Source organism: Polyergus mexicanus, unplaced genomic scaffold (assembly GCF_030449975.1).
Source record: "Polyergus mexicanus isolate NDT 795.1 unplaced genomic scaffold, iyPolMexi1.0 SCAF_28, whole genome shotgun sequence".
Lineage (NCBI taxonomy): Eukaryota > Metazoa > Arthropoda > Insecta > Hymenoptera > Formicidae > Polyergus > Polyergus mexicanus.
The window spans coordinates 161,531-172,500 of record NW_027223348.1 but is presented as its reverse complement, the minus strand read 5'-3'; the positions used below and the strand labels follow the sequence as shown (position 1 = coordinate 172,500).

The window sequence follows — 10,970 nt, the reverse complement described above, 5'->3', positions numbered from 1 at the left end:
TAAAATTATATAACACTGGATAGTAACATTTTCTCTTAGGACCGCAAAACTAACGAATAATACTATGAAATGAACTAACGATGATCTTTATCATCCTTATCACAATTGTCATAATTGTACGTTTGCACATTCAGTTTTTCTGGGACGCTATATAAAACATACCATATCTTTCTTTACATGAGACTTTTCCATTATTTCGAGCGGCGATGGCAGATACGTAAACAGTGGAAATCTCACGATGAGAGAGCCCATGTACGACAATTGCACTAGACACATTTGACACAAATGACAGACACATCCAAGTCATATAAGTATTCATCAGTATGCTTCTGGCATCTTATTGCTGAAACAATAAAACAAACCATTCTTTTTAATTTGGAGTTTAATGTCTCGAAAGAATGCTCAATCTTTGAAATGTGTATACAGAACCGTGTATACAGAATTAAGACCTATAAGACAGTAATATAGATAGTTATTAATAAATATATTTAACGTAAACCCTAACCTGCGTTGAATTATTTTGCCGTCGTTTCTCATTCTCAAATCTGTGTTTTGCGTGTCGGAACCAATCTTTACATTTTATTTCAAAATCTTTCTCCGTGACGCAAGGGAATGTTTTCCTGACAACTTCTGCAACAAACAAACCAAAGTTTTTATAAACGTTTTATTTTCAGTGTACTTTCATACTATTTCTATTGATAGAAATGCGTCTTCGCGATATCATATTTGCAGTAAACGAAAAGAATTGTTTTCAAAAAAATTTAATTTTTAGAATATTTAATTGCCAGAATGTTTAATAAATAACCTGATCTATTTATGTAAAAATTTTAATATTTATTGATATTTCAATATCCAAATTATGTTTGATAAACACTATTTGAACTTACTAAACATTAATTTCATTATTTCCAATTAATTAAGTTTTCGTTTTCCCTTTCCTCCTACCCAACTGTATAAACTAGCAATTTCATTTGTAAAAATATATAAAAGCATTCGTTTAGACATTTCTTCATAGGTACTTCCACCAATAGCTGCCAATATATTAAACTGAAAATTTTTAAAGCATATACAAAATGAATGATATATATTAAAAATGAATATATATATATATGTTAATATGTATATATATATCACTTTACGTAACTCACCATACGTTCTTTTGAATTTTCCTCGTTTGAAGAAAGCGTACTCTGTATAGATTCCATTTCTTCTATAGTTTTCAGAGGGAAAGACAATTTGCTTAATTCATCATCATTTGACATAGGGCTAAGACATTCTGGTGTCAGATTGCCACCATTTGAATTTATTTTAGTCGATATAAGTTGATGTTGCTCAACAAGATTATTTATGTCAAATTTTATGTCTGCTAACATTCTCTCAATACGTTGAAGATAATCTAAGAATAACACAAACCCAGATAGCAATTTGTTAACAAATTGTCGCCAAATTGGCATCAAATTCGGTCAAAACTTGGTAACAAATCCAGTGCCATCTGTGTCCGCATTAAGCTTGTGTTTTGGTGACAAAGCTTGCTGACATAACCTGACAGCAAATTGACGGCAAAAACCGAGCAAAGCTTGCTAACATGATTTGACGTCAAATTGGTGGCAAAAATCGAGCAAGATCTGCACAGGGCAGTCTGATAGCAAATTGTCAGCAAAAACCGAACAAACTTTGCATTCCAAAGCCATTTAAATTTGACATATACCGATATTTATTAATTTTATTTTTTTCTGTTTATTTTTTTATTTTCAAATAATTGACAAGATTATATACAAGAAATCTACTTTTATTTTATCAATATAATATTTTTGCATAAAATAAGTTATTAATACATTATTGATCAACTCATAAATCATCATTATTAATCATATTAATATATTATCAGCAATATTATTAATATAAATTTTGTTTACAATTAAAATGGACTAAATATATAAACAAAAAATAGACTAAATATAAAAATAATAGACTAAATATAAAATAATAAACTAAATATAAAATAATAGACTAATATAAAATAGATAATAGTAGATAATAATAGATTAAATATAAAGGTAATAGACTAAATATAAAAAATAATAGACTTAATATATAAACAAAAAATAAAACACAAGATAAAATAAATATATAACAAAATAATATATATATAATATATATAATAAATAACAATAAATTTTAATCTTCAATGAGAGCAATAACTAAATAACAGTAATAAATAACAATTAATTTTAATATTACTTATATCTTGAAATGGGATGTACTCTCGTTGATGAAAAAAAGCAAAAAATCTGAAAAAGATAGAAAAATTATATTTAGAGTGTATCATCTTGTAAATTAATAAATAATAAGTTTAAACCACGTTGATAGAAAACTGGCGCTGAAAAGTGCCGATTATTCGGAATGATCCAACGAAATTGTTTAAAGTGGCACTGAAAAGTGCCGATTGGTTTCTTCTTTCTTCTTATTATCAGTTAAAGTGCCTATTTCTTCTTACTATCTGGTGCAGACATCTTCCACATGGTTTTCTAGCAATTAAAATGTTTTAATATATTATTTACAATATTTTTTCATTAGAATGCAACTATATTTAGGGCTACCACACAACCTTTTCCGTAATAAGTTACATTACGTTAAGTACTGACCGTAACTTTTAGATTCGTACGTAATCTTAAACTTCAGTCAACGCACAAAGAAAATCGGATGCATTTAAGATTACATACAAATCTAAGTTTACGATCAGTATTTAACATAACGTTACGGAAAAACTTGTGCAGTGGCCCTTAAAGAGAGGATTTTTATTATATCACGATTGATCAATCGGGGTTGCGTTTGGAAACATCACCCGTATGCAGACGAGCGTTCTAACTTTGTTCAACTTTTATTAAATAACAAAGATAAAACAACGCTCGTGTACACACAGGTGATATTTCCAAACGCGGCCTGGAGAAATCTCCACATCGACATATAGAATGGACTGAACATTGCAATAAATAAATGCGCGTTCGCTGTAAAAAAAGAAGTATTACATAGGAAGCCTATGTTTTTCTTTTACTAATATCTCATTGGTAATTTTGTCCCACTCCAGAAATAAATCATCAAAGACATGCTAGCAAAAGAGACAAACATAGGCCTCCCATGTAGTATCTCTCTTCTTTCTACAGAGGGCGCGCATTTGTGTGCGCATTCCCTCCACTGCGGTTGTTCTCTGTTCTCTATTCCCTATTCCTTATTACTTTTATTATGCTGAGGTCCTTAATCCATTCTTTATATCGATAGCCCGCAACATACAAATATCGATACGTACATACTCATACACAACATACTCATATAAATATCGATACGTAACATACTCATACGATATCATTTAAATAATATCTATTAACAAACCTGTATAAATAAAGTGCGAAGTATTTTTCAATCTTCATCGTTTCTCGTGGGTCCTTGCTCAACGGCATTTTCTTCCGGCTCCTCATCATTCCATAAGTTTATTCTTCTCTCGCGATTGATTGGCCGCGTGCGTGGATCTCGCATTCTGTGCCTCAGTCGTTCTTTTGCTGTCCGGAGAGCTTCTCGAAAGAGTCGTTGAAACTCCGACCGAGTCGGTTTCTGGAAGTGTTGGTTAGAACATACAGCCTCTAAAGAACACAAGATACATTATTGTTAATGGGATTCGCAATAATGTTATAACAATTATATATGTACATAAATAGAAAAAATTGTACCGTAAATAGCCATAGTGAGACGTGCATTATATAAAGATCGTCCTTCCTCGCGGCCCCACCAAGTAAACAATGGTGTTAAGGAATCTTTTATAGTTTCCTTAAAACAAAGATTTATAGCCTCTTTCAAATTGAAGCCGCCGATATAATTCAAGTAATTGACCTAAACAAAGTAAGTAAAAATTATAAATAAAAATATATATATTATATAAAAATTATAAAAAGCATACACGTTTCTCGTTTACTTACGACGTCAGAATAACCTTCCTCGTCAATTCTTTCAAATGTATCCATTTGTGTTGCAGATGATATCGGAAGGATAGCTGGCTTATGTGTTGGTTGATGACGATGCTGCACACATTTTAATACTTTTTCCAACAAAGTATTCATTCGTCTATAAACAAATAATTACATATTAGGATGTCATAATAGAGATGTCACATATTAATAAATACGACACATATTTGACACTTACTTTAGCTCTGCCTCTACACGTTCTATGCAGCTATGCATTCTTCTGCAAAGATTGAATAACATTTATAGGTAACTTTAAACATCAGATATTACTGTAACTTTCATTATTATATAGAATCAGTATTTTTATTAAATTTATACAATGATTTATTTTGTACAAATAAATATTTGAATTTACCCATTGTCTCTTGTTTCAGCGTGTGTTAAGGTACGCTGACCATGAGCCGATCCTTGATGAGCCTGTCTTCGAGTGTATACACTGTCCTGGGGAGATAATGTTGCCGTATTATCCTGTAACTCAAAGAATGTATCATTAGTGTATATTGCTTTTCTAGTTGCTATGTTTGATGTGTTATTATGTGTGGAAGGATATGTGTGTAATATATGTGACACCTGTGACACATTAGCAGCACAAGTGTTTTGAGATGTATGTGAATTTGTTAGAATTGTATGCGGTTGAATGTTTATGTGTGCTTGATTGTTTATAGTACATGATTGAATGCTTGTGTGCGGTTGAATGTCTGAGTGTGCTCGATTATTTATGCTGCATGATTGAATGTTGGTATGCGGTTGAATATCTGTGTGTGTTTGACTGTTTGTATTGTATTCTTGAATGCTTGTGTGTGGTTGAATATCGGTGTGTGTTTGACTGCTTGTGTTATATGCTTGAAAGCTTGTGTGCGGTTCAATATCAGTGTGTGTTTGATTATTTGTACTGTATGCTTTAACGCTTGTGTGTGGTTGAAAATCTATATATGTTTGACTGTTTATATCGTGTGCTTCAATGTTTGTATGTGATTGAATATCTGTTTGTGCTTGACTGTTTACGCTATATGTTCCAATGTTTGTAGGTGATTGAATATCTGTGTGTGCTTGATTATTATTTCTATTATATCTAATATTTTTTGATGGTTGAAATTCTGTGTATAATTCAGCATTTGTATGTGGTTCATTTATTTGTTTTGAAATGTTTGCGCGTGTGTATGATGTTTGGTTTTGTAGTGTATGTGATCGAGGGAAAAAATAATTCATTTCGTTCGCCATATTTTGTCCAATCTTCCTCAAATCGTCGATGTCCTTGTCAATATCAATCTCGCTAGTTGTTGATGCGGTATTTCTTCGTTTCGGACTTTCGTCCGAAGAAGTTGTCTGATAGCGCAACGGTTTAGAAATAATGCGCTTCGGCCTATCCATCTGTAAGTCCCTATAAATTAAAATATATATTAGTAAATGATAAATTGTATATAATATGTAACAAATGTATTTTACATTAATTATATTCAGATATATAAGATGTATAAGAAAAAAAAATTCTTAATAAATTTATATAAAATGATTTTCATAATAAATATTTGTTAATTACTGATTTTTTTTAAAAGAAGCAATTTTACAATATTTATGATTATTTTTTTCTTTCAAAAAGTAGCTTCTAACTTAATTAAATAGAAAATATTTTATGCAATAACTCTTACCGTTTCACATAACATTTTTTTTCAGTTAATATGTTTATATTTTTGTTTTAAATGAATGTACAAAATGCTTTCCAAAGTCAAGTGCAATTCAGTATAGAACAAATTATCAAGAGGTGTTAGAAGATATTTAAAGAAGAGAAATTCGAACATCAAATTGAGTAAAGAAACATAAAATATAGATATATATAATATAATGAGATAGATATAATATGCATTATCTATAAAAAGCAACACAACGGGAAATATAAGAAATATAAGAAGAAAGGAAAATATAAATATAACAGAAAATATTACAGTATTTTCTCTCACCACTTTTGGAAAAAATGTAAGAGCGACAAAATTAGAAAGCAAAAGAGAGAAAAATATGAAAGAAAGAGGCAAGAAAAAGAGAACATGTTCCCTGTATGCAATCCCTGTAAAAATAAAAATGAATAGTTTACAGCATAGATACATCTTACATCTTCTCGCTGTGTATAATAACAGCGACAATATATTGCAATATTTCCAAATTATTTTCTCCATTACTGTCGTTATCATCCATCGATGTGCTGTTAGGAAAAGGCATCCTGTAACATTTTGCATGGACTTGATCTGGATGAACATACAAAATTTCGCTGTTTAACGTAGCGCACTTATATATTTGAAAAATAGAAGATACCATGCCAATGTCATAAAAATCATGAATCTCCAAAAATTTTTTAACACCCAAACGAAAGGAGTTATTATCCACAACAATATTAAAGACGATACAGATCGATCCATCACGTAAGATGCAACAATTGTCACGTACATCTGTACCTAATGATATGTTATTAAATTTAATTTTATGATATTGAATACAATTATTATCATTATTATGCGGCATAGATACACGAATAGACGAATCAACATCTTGATTATTGCTTGTTCCATGAACTTCTATCTCTGCCATTCTATTAAAAAACTGTTGGAGAGGTACACCTGGTTTCCTACAATATTTCCTGAAAATTGACATATTATTTTCATAAGGAAATGCGGAAAATGAATCTAAACAACCAAAACGTCTCACATCGCTGATAAGATGAAGAAGACCGTGGACATTGTAAGTATTAAATGTTGGACCATATAGAGCTTCACTTCTATAAACAAATTTTTGTAGCGCAAGTTCTGCAAAGCTTAAGTGTTGTCTAGGCGATGAATTGCAGACCATGATTCTTATTGCTGCGTGTAAGAATAAAAAATGCTTATATAATCGTTCCTCTAATACACCGTACGTTACAACTGGGCCTATATAAAGAAGAAATTGGCGAAATTCTGTCGCTTTATACTTGGAACATATATCGAGAGATCTGGGACGTCTTGCAAAATCAGATGGACAATATTCTTTAAGATTATTTAGTCTTGTAGACATAATATAGATGGATCTTCCTGATAACTTCGACAGACGTGAATATTTTCCGTATATCCATGCAGACAAGAGTTTTTTCATTACGCCCAAGCATACAAGGTGCATGTACTCAAAAGGAACTTGTGAAACCATACCTATTGGAAGCATTGATAATGGGCTTCTACCCTCTTTATGATGATCTTCATCTAAACACCTGATATATTCTTCATCTGTACGAAGAGGATAATTAATGCCATTGAAAACATAACGACCTTTATGACGTATCCCAGAGACTTTACACTTGGAACAAGGCTGGCACGATACATGACTACGATGATTCAAAATAAAAGCTCGAGCAGGTGCGTCAGCTATGAAACATCTTAATCGTATTGGTATCTTATTACCATGAAAATTAATACCTCCACTATATATGATTTTTTTAATATCCGCAATGAATTTTTCCAGGAAAATATTGGGATCAATTGGCTTATGCGTACCTTTATAAATTCCAATTACTATTGGCCTTGCATGTTGTATATTTGCAACTCTACATTGGATTGGCCAGAATTGAATGCTACCTGATTTATCTAAACTACATCCGTCAATATTGAAATCTAGTTCCAATTGATTAACCATAGATGTAATGGAAATATGTGAAAGATATTTAATAATACCTGCTTCTACATCAAAATGGATATATTCTCCTGGTTCTACATTAGACACGACAGCACGTGTACGTGGTGTATCGAGAAGCGTTCTAACATCTTTCGGTAATTTATTAAAACAGGGATGTGTTCGAAGAAGAGATAATATGCTGTTACCTTGCATATGCGTTAGATTATTATTTACAAAGCAAGATGCTAAACGTTCGCGGAAAGATTCCATGGAAGTAATTTTGAAGGATGATGAAACTGTATCACTGGCATCAGAAACAGAAGAAGAAACTCCATCATCTTCTATATTAATATCACGCCCGTAATTGCAAGTATCATTTATAATATTTGCAAAAGAGCTACAACATTCAGTAATTGATGGACCAGGAGCATCTTCAATATCACGATTGTTATTCAATTCTTTAATGGCAGTTTTGCATTTTAAACGATATTGCAAACGTAAATTTTGTCTAATTTCGTACATGATTCTACTTCGTTGTCTTGTGGATAAACTGTACAAAAATTTTCGCGACATAGTTGATTTTAACTTTGTTGTTTTCATATTTACGTGTTTTCTCGATGATATTACTGCAAGCGACGTAATTTCTCCAGTCTCTGCTCAATATCTTGCAATATTACACTCTTCCTGCAATATTACAATCTTCTCAATATTCTTCGTTCACTATCGTTTACTGCACACCACTAATCACTGCAACGATCGAACTGAGAATAATCGAGGCTCGCGGCCTGTGCACGTGTGCACTATAACTGTAAGATTACGACCAATCACGAACTCGAGCATCATGGCGCAGCCTATCCGAGAATATCGTTTTGGCGGTATAATATCACGTCATTTTTATCTTGGCGGGAACGAAAATGTATAGCGGGATATTATACCACCAAAACGATTTTCGAATAAGGACGCGTTCCACTTAATGACCGCAACGCTCACGGTATCATTTCATCCTTGTTGTTCACCAAAAGTTGAATAAAGACAGATGATGCTCGCGAGCGTTGCGGTTGTTGAGTGGAACGCGCCTTAAGCTGCGTTATGTTGCTTGAGTGTTGCTTTGTGGCGCGAATTATGGTACACTTCATATAATTTTTCTCTCTTTTTCATTTTTTTTTCAATGAGCGAATACATTCATCTCATTTCAAGATCCCAGACAGCACACAATATTTATAATATGATAAATATTCATAAATATTTTTTACTATTTATTTTTGGAAATATTATATAAATAATATTTTATACATATTTTGTATATAAACAAAATATAGTATATAAATATTTATCAAAATATTTGATAAATATTTTTGTGATTTTAAATTTAACAAATAAAAATTTATTGTATATAAATATCAAAAAGTATTATAAAAATATGTAGAAATATTTACAAAATATTATTATATTTATTTTTTAATATATTAATTATTATTTAATTTATTTAATTATTAATTATTATTTTATTTATTTAATTTATTTAATTATTAATTATTATATTATTTAATATATTAATATATTTTAATATATTAAGAAAAGAAATCATAAAAACTTATTCGATATATAATTAAAATATAGACTAAATATTTTATAAATATTTATGGTAAGTAAAAAATAAATATAATAATATTTTGTAAATATTTCTTAAAATTTTTATACTTTTTATGATATTTATATATGATAAATTTTTATTTGTTAAATTTAAAATAAAAAAAATATTTTGATAAATATTTTAAAATATTCAAATAATTATTATAAATTTGGTACATATTTTATAAATATTTTGTGTACTGTCTGGGATAGTCAAAAATAAAATATTCAAATAATTATTATAAATATTTTATTGTATGTTATCTGGCATAGATGAGTAACGTTAAAATTTGTACTTATATTCTAATATTGTATTGACATATAATCCAAATTATTTATAAATACTTTGATGCACGCAGGGACCAAAAATGCGCGACAAAATTTAACATTTTCTTGCGACTTCTTAATTCCGTTTTATATAACAAAATTTATTATATTTTTGTAACATACATTATATTTATTATATGTTTATTTTATGTTTTGCTTTATTCTTTGTATATATTTAGTTTTGTTATTATTTAGTTTAATTGTAAACGTAAAGTTTATATTAGTAATTAATAATATAGGTATTGATAATTTATATTATACATTTCAAAGTTATATTAATAAAATTTGTATTAATAAAAACATATTGTATTAATAAAATAAAATTACATATATTTGTATATGTCAGTTATTTCAAGAAAAAGATATAAACAAAAAAAGTTTATTAATAAATACGTCAAATTGATATACGTCAAATTTAAATGGCTTCAAAACAACAAAGTCTGTTTTGTTTTTGCTGACAATCTGCTGCCAGACTGCTCCGCGCAGATCTTGCTCGATTTCTGCTACCAATCTGCTGTCAGATTGCGCGCGCGCAGATTCTGCTCGGTTTGTGCTGCCAATTTGACGTCAAGCACGTCAGCAAGCTTTGCTCGGTTTTTGCCACTAATTTGCTGTATGGTTATGTCAGCAAGTTTTGCTCGGTTTTTGCCGGCAATCTGCCAGCTTAATCGGTAATAACAAATTTTGTACCCAATTTGTAGCCTTTTTGCTGACAATAATTTGTAGCAAGCGCTTGGCAAAATCTGTTAGAACAGACGTGGCTGACTGGGAATATATATAAATATAAAAATAAATTATACATATATATATATATACCCAGTAAGCAATTTGATAACAAATTGTTGCCAAATTGGCATCAAATTCGCTCAAAACTTGGTAACAAATCCAGTGCCATCTGTGTCCGCATTAAGCTTGTGTTTTGGTGACAAAGCTTGTTGACATAACCTGACAGCAAATTGACGGCAAAAACCGAGCAAAGCTTGACATGATTTGACGTCAAATTGATGGCAAAAATCAAGCAAGATCTGCGCAAGACAATCTGATAGCAGATTGTCAGCAAAAACCGAACAAATTCTGCAGCTTTTGGCCATTCATATAAAAATATATATTTAAATAGATTTAAAACCTTAACCCTAAGTAATAAAATGATGATAAGTTTTGGTCATAAAATGACCATTAGATAATTAGACATTATATAAAATATATATATATATATATATATATATATATATAGTAAAAGGTCTTAAATATATATATACAAAAGTGTAAAAAAATGTGTATATATATATATAGTAAAAGGTCTTAAATATATATATACATATATATTTAAGACCTTTTACAATATAGAATAAGATTATTGAG

The 10,970-nt window shown here is 30.0% G+C and overlaps 2 protein-coding genes and 3 long non-coding RNA genes across 7 annotated transcripts in view; 2 read left to right on the top strand and 3 right to left on the bottom strand.

The window, feature by feature from the left end:
• LOC138943630 (uncharacterized) overlaps positions 1 to 1,349 on the bottom strand; it is a 1,410-nt gene extending 61 nt beyond the window's left edge. The window contains exons 1-4 of the long non-coding RNA XR_011448514.1: positions 1,149 to 1,349; positions 888 to 1,047; positions 506 to 630; positions 1 to 343 (exon numbers count right to left, since the gene is read on the bottom strand). The exon at positions 1 to 343 is cut by the window's left edge and continues 61 nt beyond it. This is a non-coding gene — a long non-coding RNA (uncharacterized lncRNA). The remainder of the gene's footprint in view (positions 344 to 505; positions 631 to 887; positions 1,048 to 1,148) is intronic.
• Positions 1,350 to 2,372: 1,023 nt separating this feature from the next.
• Positions 2,373 to 5,453, bottom strand: LOC138943627 (uncharacterized). Its single transcript, XM_070314597.1, has 6 exons — positions 4,375 to 5,453; positions 4,198 to 4,239; positions 3,972 to 4,116; positions 3,726 to 3,885; positions 3,391 to 3,638; positions 2,373 to 2,528 (listed from the first exon to the last, which is right to left on the bottom strand). Exons 1-5 carry the CDS (start codon positions 5,388 to 5,390, stop codon positions 3,418 to 3,420), a joined length of 1,584 nt encoding a protein of 527 aa, XP_070170698.1. The 5' UTR covers positions 5,391 to 5,453; the 3' UTR covers positions 2,373 to 2,528; positions 3,391 to 3,417.
• LOC138943629 (uncharacterized) lies at positions 2,736 to 5,663 on the top strand. Its single transcript, XR_011448513.1, has 3 exons — positions 2,736 to 3,894; positions 4,028 to 4,265; positions 4,394 to 5,663. It is a non-coding gene; the product is annotated as an uncharacterized lncRNA (long non-coding RNA).
• A 47-nt stretch (positions 5,664 to 5,710) lies between these two features.
• Positions 5,711 to 8,105, top strand: LOC138943628 (uncharacterized). Of its 3 annotated transcripts, none has more exons than XR_011448511.1 (4): positions 5,711 to 6,433; positions 6,536 to 6,749; positions 6,807 to 7,393; positions 7,500 to 8,105. It is a non-coding gene; the product is annotated as an uncharacterized lncRNA (long non-coding RNA). The 3 variants fall into 3 exon arrangements; XR_011448512.1 differs by having other exon boundaries at positions 5,712 to 6,433; positions 6,677 to 6,749; XR_011448510.1 differs by having other exon boundaries at positions 5,713 to 6,749.
• LOC138943626 (uncharacterized) lies at positions 6,197 to 7,729 on the bottom strand. The gene is made up of 2 exons (XM_070314596.1): positions 6,327 to 7,729; positions 6,197 to 6,234 (listed from the first exon to the last, which is right to left on the bottom strand). Exons 1-2 carry the CDS (start codon positions 7,668 to 7,670, stop codon positions 6,220 to 6,222), a joined length of 1,359 nt encoding a protein of 452 aa, XP_070170697.1. The 5' UTR covers positions 7,671 to 7,729; the 3' UTR covers positions 6,197 to 6,219.
• Positions 8,106 to 10,970: the final 2,865 nt, after the last annotated feature.